The sequence below is a fragment of the Oncorhynchus tshawytscha genome, linkage group LG13, assembly GCF_018296145.1.
Source record: "Oncorhynchus tshawytscha isolate Ot180627B linkage group LG13, Otsh_v2.0, whole genome shotgun sequence".
NCBI lineage: Eukaryota > Metazoa > Chordata > Actinopteri > Salmoniformes > Salmonidae > Oncorhynchus > Oncorhynchus tshawytscha.
Window position 1 is genome coordinate 39,695,495 of NC_056441.1, and position 15,690 is coordinate 39,711,184.

Consider the following 15,690-nt stretch of genomic DNA (forward strand, 5'->3'; position numbering starts at 1 on the left):
GAAATGGCATTTATCCTTTTCCCAATAGATATATACAGGTAATATATACGATTATGAAAAAGATTTTCCTGCCCTCTGCCTCCCCAACCTAAAAAACAAACAAAAAAGTGAAAAGAAGCAGATAGACCATACAACACAAAATAAATAAAAACAAACCGACCAAAACAAAACTGGACCGGCACAGACCTAAAAACAAAAGTACTATAATTTGATCGTTTCCTAACAGCAAGTGTTTTACTGAGTCCTCTTTTACTGCTGTCTGCTATGTTGGTCTCAATACGTTAGTCTCTGAAGTATATGGCCATTGTCCAATCTCATCACAACATTGTCCTCAATCTCTGACCCATGCATTTTAACCCCAATTTTGATAATTTGATTGATTATTTTAGTCCTAAAGATGCACCTTATTTACATATCTTTGTTTAACCTTTCAATGATTATATACTACATGGACAAAAGTATGTGGACACCTGCTCGTTGAACATCTCATTCCAAAATCATGGGCATTGATATGGAGTTGGTCCCCCCTTGGCGCTATAACATCCTCCACTGTTCTGGGAAGGCTTTCCACTAGATGTTGGAACATTGGAAGCAAGTCCCCACAGCATTCAGCCACAACAGCATTAGGTGAGGTTGGGCAATTAGGCCTGGCTCGCAGTCGGCATTCCAATTCATCCCAAAAGTGTTCAATGGGATTCATGAAGCTCCCGACAAACAGTTATTGTGCTGACTTTGCTTCCAGAGTGTTGCGATCGAGGACAGACGATTTATACACGCTTCAGCACTCGGCAGTTCTGTTTTGTGAGCTTGTGTGGTCTACTACTTCATGGCTGAGCCATTGTTGCTTTTAGATGTTTCCACTTTACAATAACAGCTCTAGCAGGATAGAAAGGTGACAAACTGACTTGTTGTAAATGTAGTATCTTATGACAGTGCCACATTGAAAAAGTTACTGGGCTCTTCAGTAAGGCCATTCTACTGCCAATGTTTGTCTATGGAGATTGCATGGCGGTGTGCTCGATTTTATACACCTGTCAGCAACGGGTATGGCTGAAATAACCGAATCCACTCATTTCAAGGGGTGTCCACATACTTCTGTATATATAGTGTATATTTTAACACATTATTTAGGAAAAATTAACCTTTGGAACCAACAACAATGAACTTCTTAGTAGTCAGATGGGGACAAATTGAAGTGATGTGAGACTCAGTGGTGAGTCCAGGCTTGGTCTGTCCTTTCTGTGATGATTGCCTATAGGCTTTCCCCCACTCTGGTAAGTCTAACCAATGGTGATGCCAAAACCACATTGGAACTTGTTCTTCTTGTGGTTGAGGAAGGACCCCAGGACCAAAGAAAGAGGCAGAGGAAGTAGCTTCTTCTCTAGTGTGGCCCCCACCACCCAATTACTATCTATGGAGCCTGGAGTATTGGGGAGAAAAACAGAAAATTAGATAACAGTGCTTTCAGAAAATATTCATAACCCTAGACTTATTCCACATTTTGTTCTGTTATTTAAAAATTGATGAAATATATACATTTTGCACATTTATTGAAAATGAAATTACAGAAATCAAATCGACATAAGTATTAACACCCCTTTGCTATGACGCTCCAAATTGAGCTCCGATGCATTCCATTTCCTTTGATCATCCCCGAGATGCCACTAGATTGGAGTCCACCTGTGGCCAATTCAATTGTTTGGACATGATTTAGAAAGAAACACACCTGTCTATATAAGTTCTCACAGTTGACAGTGCATGTCAGAGCAGAAACTATAGCATGAAGTCCAAGAAACTGTCCCTAGATCTCAAAGATAGAATTGTGATCAGGCATATACATATTGGGAAGGGTATACATTTAGAGTATTGAAAGTTTCCAAGAGCACAGTGGCCTCCATCATTGGGAAATTGGGAAAAAAATATGGAACTATCCAGACTCTGCCTAGAGCTGACCGTGCAACCAAACTGAGCCACCGGGCAAGAAGGACCTTGGTCACGGAGGTGACCAAGAACCCAAAGCCCACTGACATAGCTACAGAGTTCCTTAGCTGAGATGGGAGAATATGCCAGAAGGACAACAGTCTCGACAGCACTTCATCAATCTGGGCTTTATTGTAGACGCCAGACGGAAGCCACTCCTGAGAAAAAAGGCACATTACAGCACAACTGAAGTTTGTGAAAAGGCACATGAAAAACAGAAGATAAGGCATTATCTGTGTATTCTGTGGTCCGATGAGACAAACATTTAACTATTTGGCCTGAATGCAAAGCGCCATGTCTGGAGAAACCCAGGCACAGCTCATCACCCGTCTAACACCATGGTGGTGGCAGTATCATCAGGCTATGGGGATGCTTTTCAGGGGCAGGGAGACTTGTAAGGATAGCGGGAACAATGAACAGAGCCAAATACAGGCAAATCATTGATGAGAACCTGCTTCAGAGTTCAAACATTCGACTGGGGCAAAGATTTACATTCCAACAGGACAACGACCCCAAACACACAGCCAAAGCAATGCTGGAATGGCTTGAGAACAAAAATGTGAAAGCCCTTGAATGGCCCAGCCAAAGTCCAGACATGAATCCTATTGAAAATCTGTGGGAAGACTTGAGGATTGCTGTTCACTGCCACTCCGCATCTACAGTGCCTTGCGAAAGTATTCGGCCCCCTTGAACTTTGCGACCTTTTGCCACATTTCAGGCTTCAAACAAAGATATAAAACTATTTTTTTGTGAAGATTCAACAACAAGTGGGACACAATCATGAAGTGGAACGACATTTATTGGATATTTCAAACTTTAACAAATCAAAAACGGAAAAATTGGGCGTGCAAAATTATTCAGCCCCCTTAAGTTAATACTTTGTAGCGCCACCTTTTGCTGCGATTACAGCTGTAAGTCGCATGTCTCTATCAGTTTTGCACATCGAGACTGACATTTTTTCCCATTCCTCCTTGCAAAACAGCTCGAGCTCAGTGAGGTTGGATGGAGAGCATTTGTGAACAGCAGTTTTCAGTTCTTTCCACAGATTCTCGATTGGATTCAGGTCTGGACTTTGACTTGGCCATTCTAACACCTGGATATGTTTATTTTTGAACCATTCCATTGTAGATTTTGCTTTATGTTTTGGATCATTGTCTTGTTGGAAGACAAATCTCCATCCCAGTCTCAGGTCTTTTGCAGACTCCATCAGGTTTTCTTCCAGAATGGTCCTGTATTTGGCTCCATCCATCTTCCCATCAATTTTAACCATCTTCCCTGTCCCTGCTGAAGAAAATGGACAGAGTCTCCCACCTCAGCTGCTTTTAGATCTCTGCAGTTCATCCAGAGTGATCATGGGCCTCTTGGCTATATCTCTGATCAGTCTTCTCCTTGTATGAGCTGAAAGTTTAGAAGGACGGCCAGGTCTTGGTAGATTTGCAGTGGTCTGATACTCCTTCCATTTCAATATTATCGCTTGCATAGTGCTCCTTGGGATGTTTAAAGCTTGGTAGATCTTTTTGTATCCAAATCCGGCTTTAAATTTCTTCACAACAGTATCTCGGACCTGCCTGGTGTGTTCCTTGTTCTTCATGATGCTCTCTGCGCTTTTAACGGACCTCTGAGACTATCACAGTGCAGGTGCATTTATACGGAGACTTGATTACACACAGGTGGATTGTATTTATCATCATTAGTCATTTAGGTCAACATTGGATCATTCAGAGATCCTCACTGAACTTCTGGAGAGTTTGCTGCACTGAAAGTAAAGGGGCTGAATAATTTTGCACGCCCAATTTTTCAGTTTTTGATTTGTTAAAAAAGTTTGAAATATCCAATAAATGTCGTCCTTGTTGTTGATTCTTCACAAAAAAATACAGTTTTATATCTTTATGTTTGAAGCCTGAAACGTGGCAAAAGGTCGCAAAGTTCAAGGGGGCCGAACACTTTCGCAAGGCACTGTAACTTAACAGAGCTCTAGAAAATCTGCCAGGAAGAAATGGGAGAAGAATCACCAAATCCAGATGTGCAAAGCTGATGCAGACATACCCAAGACAACTCAAAGCTGTAATCACAGCCAATGGTTCTTCTTACAAAGGGGTCTGAATATTTATGTAAATCAGATTTAATTTTCAAGAATTTTGTCAATTTCTAAAAACGTGTTTTCACTTTGTCATTATGGGGTAGTGAGAAATAAAGACATTTAATCCATTCTGAATTCAGGCTGTAACAAAATGTCAAATAAGTAAAGGGGTGTGAATACTTTGAAGGAACTGTATATGACAATACAAAAACAGCAAACAATGTAACAAAAGGTTAATATACAGGAATATACATATACTTTAAATTCAGTGTCCATACAAGCAGAAGCCATACCTTTGAAGAGCAAATTGGCTTTAGGCACATCTAGCTGGTAGCCAAATGATACACTGGTCTCCTGCATTCGGGTGCTAGCCTCAAACTCAACACCCAACTGCAACTGTGGGATAAGAATAACAGTGAGAGAGCTGAAGACACTAACCAACACATTGGTAAAAAGTAACAGACAGAAGGAAACCAATGGAATTGAGCAATACCGTGTCGTTGGCTTTGTGGTAGTAGGAGGCATGTGCCCCTGCTCCCCCTAGTGTCAATGTGGCAATGAAGTTACTGCCTGAAATAGCAAGAAACACCCATCTTAAAATGGCATAGTGTAACACACACACACACATCTCTCCTATCCACCTAGGAAAAATATCAGTTAGTGGACTATCGCTGCATTATCAAAAATACATGTTTGTAGAGTGTCAAATTAACACATCCCTGCCAGATGTCAACTACAATAAGAACACACAAGGACCCATTCAGTGGCCAGAGAACAAAGGAAGATGAGCAAAAAGAGGAGAAGGACAACTCCTGCTGGGTGCTTGCTGTGAGTGGCCCCCCTCTAGTCTACATCAACGCTTCTGTCAGCAAAAAGGGTGGCAGGTTTGAACCAAAAGGGCACCCAGACTTCTGTCAGAGACATGGACACAACAGGTTTCTGACGAAGAGTGACCATGACTCAGCCAAGGAACTTGTCCATTGGACAACATTACACTGCTCGCAAAAGTGCCTCAAACTCTTATTTCCTCAAGCAAACAGCTTAAACGGACTGAAAAGACAGGCACACACACCTGTCTATATAAAAAGGTCCCACAGCTGACAGTGCATGTCAGAGCAAAAACCAAGCCATGAGATTGAAGGAATTGTCCGTGGAGGATTGAGTTGAGGCACAGATCTGGGGAAGGACACCAGAAAAACATCTGCAGCTTTGAAGGTCCCCAAGAACATAGTGGCCTCCATCTTTCTTAAATGGAAGTTTGGAATCACCAAGACTCTTCCTAGAACTGGCTGCCTGGCCAAACTAAGCAAACGGGGGAGAAGGGCCTTGGTCAGTGAGTTACCAAGAACCTGATGGTCACAGACAGAGCTCATCTCTCAAGATGGGAGAATCTTCCAGAAGGACAACCATCTTTGCAGCACTCCACCAATCAGGCCCTTATGGTAGAGTGTCCAGATGGAAGCCACTCCTCAGTAAAAGACAGCCCACTTCAAGGTTTTCCAAAAAGCACCTAAAGGACTCAGACCATGAGAAACAAGATTCTCAGGTCTGATGAAACCAAGATTGAAGTCTTTGGCCTGAATGCCAAGCGTTATGTCTGGAGGAAACCTGGCACCATCCCTACGGTGAAGCATGGTGGTGGCAGCATCATTCTGTGGAATGTTTTTCAGCAGCAGGGACTGGGAGACTAGTCAGGATCGAGGCAAAGATGAACAGAGCAATGTACAGAGAGATCCTTGATGAAAACCTGCTCCAGAGCGCTCAGGACCTCAGACTGGGGCAAAGGATCACCTTCCAACAGGACAACAACCCTAAGCACACAGCCAAGACAATGCAGGAGTGGCTTAGGGACAAGTCTCAATGTCCTTGAGTGGCCCAGGCAGAGCCCAGACTTGAACTTGATCTAAAATCTTTGGAGAGGCCTGAAAATAGCTGTGCAGCAATGCTCCCCATCCAACCTGACAGAGCTTGAGAGGAGAAACTCCCCAAATAGAGGTGTGCCTAGCTTGTAGCGTCATACCCAAGAAGACTCAAGGCTGTAATCGCTGCCAAAGGTGATTCAGAGTATTGAGTAAATGTAATAGGATTTTTTCTTTTTGAATACATTTGCAAACATTTCTAAAAAAATGTTTTTGTTTTTTGTCATTGATGAAGATAAAAAAAACAAAACAATGTAATCTACTTTAGAATAAGGCTGTAACAAAATGTAGAAAAATTCCAGGGGTCTGAATAGTCACAGAACAATGCAGGTGATGGAATGGGGGCTGACCCAACCCCAGGAACTATTCCATCACCTAAGCCAATCACAGCACTCCTGACAGGAGGGCTCACCTCTCACTGTTTGGTTTTACGAACCACAAAACAATCCAAGGACGTCCCATGGCGGGGACCTTGTGGAATTCTGTGTCCTACTGAAATTCTTATTTTTGGACTCTGCTGGCATGGAGAGTTCTCTGAAGACTGTCCCAGACAGATGTGTAAGTTCTCCAGCTCAACCTCACCTTCTTCTCCCTGATTTGATGTGAGCGTGTCATCTGTAGGCTTCAAATCGGTTACTTTATATTTTAAGTGTCTTGTTTTTGTCCTTTGAATCACATGCTATAAAAAGGTTAGACAAACTCCCATATACTTTCCTTATTTGTCTATAAAATATCACCACTATTCATTCATCATGTACATTTATTGTTTTATCCTGGCCATTTCTAAAGTCCTTTGTTTGTAAAGATATCTACTGTCTCCAAGCATACATTGCCTTGTCATTTTAACATAATTGCCTTCAGAATTATAAGTTAACTATTTTATAGTTTCTTGCTGATTTATAGTAATAAGTGTACAAACTCCCTTACATGGTTTAGAATACACTTTAACTTCTGAAATCTAAGGGTGGCGCAGAGACTGGGTTGTTCCCATACTTCAGTGTGATTGTGGCCAATGCCTCACCTGTGTATCTGCCAGCTAGAGACATGACCGTGCCTTCCTCTCCTGGCCTGCGATGGTAAACCAGCTCCCCTCCCAAAGCCAGGGATGGGGTTATGGACTGGATGTAGTGTGCTACAATAATACCTGACAGATGAAGTAGTAAGAGAAAATGATCAGCTTAAGATAGTTACAGTTTGTGGTACATTTCAGTATTACAAAATACCTCCATTCACAAAGCTTACCAGAGCCTACAAGGACATCTGGGTTGCCCAGGGTAACAGCAGCAGTAAAGTCCTCTCCTCGGACCTCACAATCTCCTTGCCAGTTCACAAACTTTTGCTGCTGTGTCTGATGGCAGAACACACATTGATAAACATGTCATCAATCAGTCTGATGTAGTAACTTAAGTGGGCTATACACGGTCACCAAGCCTCCCAAATGTAAGGTCCAGGCGTTGAAGCTCTACTTCAAAGTATTGTTAATTATCACCTAATTTCAACTGCCAAGGTAAATGGCAGACTAAACAAACACTACCATAGAAATCCAAATATCTGTACCTGGAAGGCTAGTTTGGACCGGACTCTGTTGGAGATCTGGTGAATGACCTGGGCATTGAGGCTGCCGCTGTTGTCCATGTCTCCCACCATGACTGGGAAGGACTGCAGGCAGTAAACAATAGTTACAAAGTACAGGTAAAAACTTTTCCAGAATAAGCTAATTTCACAAATACCAGCAACAATAACTGTAATATAGTTGTCATTCTCATTCATGACTGGTAGTGTGTGAACTTGACTGTATAAAAAAAAATATACTTCGGGATTTTGGCAATGAGGCTCTTTATCTACTTCCCCAGAGTCAGATGAACTCACGGACACCATTTTTGTGGTAGCATGCTAGTAGATGCCCATAGACTTCCAGTCATTGCGCTAACACTAGTTAGCATCGGCTCACGAAACTACATTCTGGACACAGCGACATGGTATCCACCAGTTCTTCCGACTCTGGAGAAGTAGATGAAAGGCCTCATTGTCAAAATCCCAAAGCACCCCTTTAAGCACTCAAATGAAGGGTTAAAACTTTATATAGCTGTAGTGTGTACAGGGCTAATGTATCAAACAAATCCTCAGGTTGTGGTATTAGCTAATTGGCTCAGACTCACCTCTGCTGGACCCATCTGCTTAGTTCCCACATAGGTGGCACCGAACCTGTAACTGGAATCGCCTAGGGTGCTGAGCATTACTGTGTGATTCACCTGATGGGGTCGATCAGAGGGAGGACAACATTTCATGTTTCTGTCAGCAATGCTCCTCAAGCAAACATCTGCGTATCGTGTAAAATGAAAAGACAAAAGCTTCACACAAGCTTGGTTGTTGCCTTATTTGGTTACAAGAGCAAGACCAGAACTAATCCTAACACAGTATTATCAAAGTTTCTAAACCCAGAGGCTTAACATCGTAAGACTTCAGGGAACGCTTCCGGAGCAGACCAGACCGGGCTTTGAGAAGTCAATGAGCGAAGAGAAATTCTTCCTTGGTTAATTTTCTCAAAACCTAAATTTGAACCAATGTCTTAAGTAGCTGAACATGTTATTACTCCAACCTCATGAAACTGACATTTATACACTGCTCAAAAAAACAAAGGGAACACTTAAACAACACAATGTAACTCCAAGTCAATCACACTTCTGTGAAATCAAACTGTCCACTTAGGAAGCAACACTGATTGACAATAAATTTCACATGCTGTTGTGCAAATGGAATAGACAACAGGTGGAAATTATAGGCAATTAGCAAGACACCCCCAATAAAGGAGTGGTTCTGCAGGTGGGGACCACAGACCACTTCTCAGTTCCTATGCTTCCTGGCTGATGTTTTGGTCACTTTTTAATGCTGGCGGTGCCTTCACTCTAGTGGTAGCATGAGACAACCTACACAAGTGGCTCAGGTAGTGCAGCTCATCCAGGATGGAACATCAATGCGGGCTGTGGCAAGAAGGTTTGCTGTGTCAGCGTAGTGTCCAGTGCATGGAGGCGCTACCAGGAGACAGGCCAGTGCATCAGGAAACGTGGATGAGGCCATAGGAGGGCAACAACCCAGCAGCAGGACCGCTACCTCCGCCTTTGTGCAAGGAGGAGTAGGAGGAGCACTGCCAGAGCCCTGCAAAATGACCTCCAGCAGGCCACAAATCTGCATGTGTCTGCACAAACGGTTAGAAACAGACTCCATGAGGGTGGTATGAGGGCCCGACGTCCACAGGTGGGGGTTGTGCTTACAGCCCAACACCGTGCGGGACGTTTTTCCATTTGCCAGAGAACACCAAGATTGGCAAATTCGCCACTGGCGCCCTGTGCTCTTCACAGATGAAAGCAGGTTCACACTGAGCACATGACAGACGTGACAGTCTGGAGACGCCGTGGAGAACGTTCTACTGACTGCAACACACTCCAGCATGACCGGTTTGGCGGTGGGTCAGTCATAGTGTGGGGTGGCATTTCCTTGGGGGGGGCTGCACAGCTCTCCATGTGCTCGCCAGAGGTAGCCTGACTGCCATTAGGTACCGAGATGAGATCCTCAGACCCCTTGTGAGACCATATGCTGGTGCGGTTGGCCCTGGGTTCCTCCTAATGCAAGACAATGCTAGACCTCATGTGGCTGGAGTGTGTCAGCAGTTCCTGCAAGAGGAAGGCATTGATGCTATGGACTGGCCCGCCCGTTCCCCAGACCTGAATCCAATTGAGCACATCTGGGACATCATGTCTCGCTCCATCCACCAACGCCACATTGCACAACAGACTGTCCAGGAGTTGGCGGATGCTTTAGTCCAGGTCTGGGAGGAGATGCCTCAGGAGACCATCCGCCACCTCATCAGGAGCATGCCCAGGCGTTGTAGGGAGGTCATACAGGCACGTGGAGGCCACACACTACTGAGCCTCATTTTGACTTGTTTTAAGGACATTACACCAAAGTTGGATCAGCCTGTAGTGTGGTTTTCCACTTTAATTTTGAGTGTGACTCCAAATCTACACCTCCATGGGTTGATAAATTTGATTTCCATTGATAATGTGTGTGTGATTTTGTTGTCAACACATTCAACTATGTAAAGAAAAAAGTATTGAATAAGAATATATCTTTCATTCAGATCTAGGATGTGTTATTTTAGTGTTCCCTTTATTTTTTTGAGCAGTGTATTTGTCAAAAACAACTTCATGTCGAAGGAGTGCCTTTGATTTTTGACTGCCTGCACATGCGCAGTTCGGCGCGAGACAACCGTTAGACCTGACTGCGTGTTTCTGAGCATGAACATAGCTAGCCAACGTCGCCATGACACTCCCTACAAGCGTGATGGGGGACTTTATTGGAGAAGCAGTTTCTACACATCTTCAAACTAAACCATCTTTGGTTTTATACTCGAAGTCCGTAAACTTAATGAAATTATTTGCCAGGGGAGATCCATCTCTAGATGGAATGATGAAATGAGGCTCAGGATCAAAGGCCATTCACAACATCATTTTACCAGTAGAAAATAGAGATGTAGTGACCTTTACTGACCTGGAAGTGATTACTCAGGCCCTTGTTAACGATTAGTCTTACACCCTCCATCTGCATGGGGAACACCTCTGGAAAGACAGGTAGAAATGGGAACTGATTGAGATTACGTGTAGGCCTACAACATGAAGACACAGAACCATTAAAAAGGCGTGGTTCACTATTTTGGTATATTGTGTGTTATAGAAGGGTCCAGACACCAGTTTTTCCAATTTCACTTGGTTGAGAAACTAACCTCACTTCCGCATTCTGCATTACGGGGGCTCTGGAAAAACAAAAACACCCAATAGTGATGCAGGTCTTTAGATGTTGTACACATGAAACTGTGCAATTCCAAAACTTTACCCGCAACATTATGTTCCATATTGTGTGACTCGAGCGGTTTCCCTTACCAGCTGTGCTGCGAGGGCTACACGGAAAGGGAGCACTGCTGCTAAGGGGAACCGTCACAAATATTTAATATTGTTGCCGATAACGTTTGGAATTACACAATCTCATGTGTACAACATCTAAAGACCTGCAGCACTATACTGACAGCTTTGCCCCTTCTAAAATGATGTGTTTGGATGTTTTGGGAGCCTTCGTTCATGTTTTTCCAGAGCCCACACACTGCAGAACGAGCAAGTCTATTGTGGGTGCGTTAAGTTTCTCAAAACCAAGTAAAAAAAAAAAAAAAAAAAAAAAAAAGGTAAGTGCCTGGACCCTTCTAACACATGCCATTTATGTCAACAATATAGATATGGTTCTAGAAAAGTGAACCAATCCTTTAACACTAGAACTACCTGGCCTTTCAGCCTATACGTACCTGCTAGAGAATGTTGCCAGCCATCACCTTTAGCATATGCATCGGATGCATATCAACCGGTACAGTGCAGCAAACATATGCACCAACACTTGATAAAGGATTCATTGCATATAGAAATACACATACATAAAAAATAAAACATTTAGATCGTCAAGGATGTTTTGTATAATTCCACCAAGTCCTAGGAAAAACCCCCCACCTATAGCCTATTTTCGTTTACCTTATTATAAAAACAGTAAACAAAAGCACCAGTGTATGAATAATTGTAATGGATGAATTGTATAAATAAATATTTGTGGAAATATATTAATGCCAAGATATAAAAACGAATTTGTTGATCGTATCACACACTGTATTGTGCCCTTATGCGTGTGCTTTTACATATGAATATTGCTCCCGAGTGGCGCAGCGGTCCAAGGCACTGCACCTCAGCGCTAGAGGCGTCACTACAGAACCTGGTACGATCACGGGCTGTATCACGGTCTCTTGGAAAAGAGTTCATCCATAGAGATGTTCCACCTGTTTCCCTTTTCTGTGCGCATGAGCAACAGTACAATCTGATGTGCTGCAACATCTGCATGTCACATCAACTCGTCTCTACCCAAACCCTGCCACCCGTCCCAGACTGGTCTCACCGTGGCAGTTGGGATCACAGCCTTAGCTGGCTCTGTTCTGTTTTTTTTTCTGCAGCGAGGCCCGGGCATTGGAGGCTTGAAGTCAACATCTGAATCAGATGAAGACTCTTAAAAATCAGCAACATCGATTTTAAGCTCAACTCCAATTAATCTAAATTCTGCACCATTTGCAATGCCGTCAGTACGTCCATTCATTTGCATCGGCTTGCCATTGTGAACTACACACATTGTATTTTGTACTCGGTGTCTGATTTGACTCCGAGGGGAAATTATATACAATTTCCAGCCTTTCATTATAAAACAATTAGACCCCCAACAACACCTAGAGCTATTCATCAAAATTACACTATTGTTCTAAATTCAGTCATCCTCATCATTTAGTTACTTTAAGTCACATGCATTATAATCAGCTTCCATCGCCCATTTATCCATTGACGACAGAATAGCATATTTAAAATGTTACGTTTATTATGTTACTAGTTTTTGCTTAGCAGCCAGAGCAATGCTGTAGCATGAGTGATCATGTGCTGAATGCAGCACTGATATTCCTAGAAAAAGTCAAATTTGGAAATACAGCTACGCCTCTTGAATTAGGGGTTATCTGATAAAGGTAAGTGTAACTGAAACTGCAGAATATGCGATCCGATACAATTATAGTAGTCAAAATGTTTATCTGCATGTGACTGAAGGAGGATTTGATAAAGTGATACTCCTTTCACTGCATCTGTAAATTACAAGATGCTCCCATCTCCTCATGTACAATTTGACAAATGATAGGCCTAATATTGTCACTCATCAGGTTATTGTCAATTGAATCTTGTCTATAGGCTATCTCTTATTATGTGTGAAATTAGTTTTGGTATAGTTGATGGGCCAGCTGTGCAGGCTCACTGGCATTGTTTGTTTCCCGCTCATAAAATTGGATCGAGTGAAGGATATGTTTTGCATTATTCTAAAGGCCTACTGCAACACATGGCATGGGTTTGTTTCCCTTACTGTAACTATTACTAAATCACATTTATTGTAACAAACAGTCCCGTAACAGCTTATTTTTAAACGTAAAACGGCATAGTATCAACCTGCAAGGCACGCTGTCAAATGAATAACATGAACGCCAACACTGATAAATAGGCTTAACACAAACCCAGTACGCTATTGTTGTTCAAAATTAATTCAACCCCTTCACCTTCCTTATCATTCAGTTAGGCCTCATTAAAATTTGATTGTGAAGTAACTTGAACAATTAATCGCCCATTCCCTACATTTGTCATTAATTCAGTGGGCTGGTGTCGATTGCTTTGCTGGATAGAGTCATGGATATGTTTTGCAGTAGGCCTTCAGAATAACGCAACATGTTTTCATTTCCCTTACAATAAATGTAATTAAAAGAGTTATAGTAAATTAAAGTCCAATAACAGCTTATTTTTACAAAGTAAAACAATAGAGAATAGTATCAACCCCCAAGGCACGCTGTGAAATTATTTGCTGCTGATAAATGCGTATATAAAAAACATTACACTATTGTCTTTCTAAATTAAATCAACCTCCTTATCATTCAGTTAGACCCAATTTAAATTCAATTATCACCCATTCATCATTCATTCAGTGAGCATAGAGAGACATTAGATTAGTGCCTGGCTGGGTACCAATATCCTACAGCACATTGTTTTGGCAGGTTAAGCTGGGAATAGGTGAGAAACAAAAAGAAAAACTGGTAAAAAGGCTCTAAATACTTCTCTGTTTGTGATTTAAAAATTCTGACAAATGAGCAGAGTCAAATACAAACATTTAGGAAAAGTCAGGGAAGGAGCAGGACATTTTTTATTATTTATAAAATAAACGTCAGTGGCCGTTGGCCTATTCGCCTACATTTGCACTATTCAATTCACAGATCTCATCTACATGGCGGAGGACTTTCTCTACATATTTCACGGACTAATCTGTTTACCTTTGCACTTGCGGTGGCACTCCTCAAACGTGCCAGGGTTGGACAGAGGGCCTTCTGCCTCCGCCTGCTGACCGGGTGCCGCATTGCCTGAAGGCAGTACAGGTGATACTGGGGGCATTGAGAAGCCTGGGGGTACCGTCATCCCTGGGCCGCCAGGACTACCACCAGCAGGAGCCGGTGGTGGGTCGGGGGAGCTGGCTGCCAAAACACTGCCCATTCTGTGAGAGGAGATGATAGGATGAGAGAGGTGGAGGTAGAAAAGGGGGAGGATATATGTGATGGTTTGCTGGAAGATGCTGGGTGTATGGTTAGCCATCTCTGGGCAGTTGACCAGTAGGGGCGATAGAAAACTGGTACAGGAAGAGATGGGGCTGTTTGTCAAAAGAACAGCAAAGACAACAAAAGCGCACCACTTGTTTACATGTCAACATAGATTACACTGTAGTGTTCAATTTACAGAGGGAACGCCTATAAAGTACAATTGTGGCCTAGCCATGAATGCTGATCATGAGTTTTATAACATATTCCCAAAGATTGAGTTGGATCATTAGAGGTTTACATACAAAGCATGTTTTTTAGCTACATAGCTAGTTGGCACAGATTGCATTTACGTGATGGTCATCATTGAATGGGTAGCTCAAAAACCATGCCAGTAATGAAAGATTTCTTGTAGCAGTTACCATCTCACCCAGTGCTATGGTGCTGAATTAATTGGGATTATTTCTGGCCATTACTGACAGCTAGCAAGTTAATTAATTCAATCGGCTAACATGTATCTAGATGGCCAACCCGTTAGCTAGTTAGCTGGTCTGCTGTAACTAGTAGTTAGCTAACGAATGGTGTAGGAGGTATGTTGTAAAACGACGGCAATGAAACGTTAGCTAGCTAGCTAGCTGCATAGGCTCTCCACACCTACTATATCCTGATGTTCTTATAGAAGACACGGATGAAACACCTTCTCGGGAAATAATTAAGAGCCTAATTCACAAGATCCTCAGCAACGCAAAAAGTACAATCTTTAGGCTGTCTATTTTCAATGAAACCTCGCTGAAATTGCTACTCACGTTGTGATTTCCAGAGGACGATGCAACACCCGGCAGTAACGTAAGAAGACCTCAAACTGCCATGCGTCATAGCTAAGACCCGCCTACTTACTCGAGGTGGCACTTGGATTGGGCAAATGAGCCCACTTCTGAACAACGTGTGGCAGAAATACATGTCAATCTCAGCGTAAACAACCAGCACCGCACCACTGAGGTAAAAGAAAACTCGAAGGCATGGTCTTGTTATTTCGACCACACCTCCATTTGTAGCCAACTGGTTATTAGACGTTTCAGTCACAAAAGAACTGCAATAAGATTGGACAAATGCAATATCTGCCTTACCCACCCAACGCTTGCTGATAGATTGCAAAATGGACTCTTTTTCTGATTTGGAAAAGACAGCAAGGTTCTCAAGGGCTGAAGGTGAGGTCATCACTGTTTGGAGGCTGCTGATTGGTGGACGAGGGGAGTCATTGAGGTTGGTTGCAGTTCAGGGATGTAAAATTAAAAAGTGCTGCCTGTGAAGGTCAGTGACAGCAGGAGGGTCTTGAGTCAAATTCAGAAAAATGAATGGAATAGCTCCTACACCACTTTTTCCGCAGGGCCGGATTACCACATGCTCTGGGATCACTGACCTTCAGAGGTTGGGGCCCTTCTGGTGGGGGTGAAGGGTCAGAGAGCACATGATAGCAAAATGTATAGAATTGCAGAAAATTAGCTTTAAAACGGCAAAAT

The 15,690-nt window shown here is 42.8% G+C and overlaps 1 protein-coding gene across 2 annotated transcripts; it reads right to left on the reverse strand.

Moving 5' to 3' along the window:
• Positions 1-1,000: 1,000 nt before the first annotated feature.
• Positions 1,001-15,102, reverse strand: tomm40l (translocase of outer mitochondrial membrane 40 homolog, like). Of its 2 annotated transcripts, none has more exons than XM_024441834.2 (10): positions 14,977-15,102; positions 13,913-14,130; positions 10,528-10,595; positions 8,139-8,231; positions 7,537-7,638; positions 7,222-7,327; positions 7,001-7,123; positions 4,554-4,630; positions 4,354-4,456; positions 1,001-1,420 (listed from the first exon to the last, which is right to left on the reverse strand). In XM_024441834.2, exons 2-10 carry the CDS (start codon positions 14,127-14,129, stop codon positions 1,281-1,283), a joined length of 1,029 nt encoding a protein of 342 aa, XP_024297602.1. In that variant the 5' UTR covers position 14,130; positions 14,977-15,102; the 3' UTR covers positions 1,001-1,280. The 2 variants fall into 2 exon arrangements, with proteins under 2 accessions (XP_024297602.1, XP_024297603.1); XM_024441835.2 differs by lacking the exon at positions 14,977-15,102 and adding an exon at positions 14,829-14,949.
• Between the last annotated feature and the right edge of the window lie 588 nt (positions 15,103-15,690).

Coding starts and splice junctions, on each gene's coding strand:
- tomm40l (XM_024441834.2), bottom strand. CDS start 14,129: ATGGGCAGTGTTTTGGCAGCCAGCTCCCCCGACCCACCACCGGCTCCT. Junction 7,328..7,536: donor GGTCCAAACTAGCCTTCCAG/GTACAGATATTT, acceptor TTCTGCCATCAG/ACACAGCAGCAAAAGTTTGT. Junction 1,421..4,353: donor AGCCAATTTGCTCTTCAAAG/GTATGGCTTCTG, acceptor CCAATACTCCAG/GCTCCATAGATAGTAATTGG.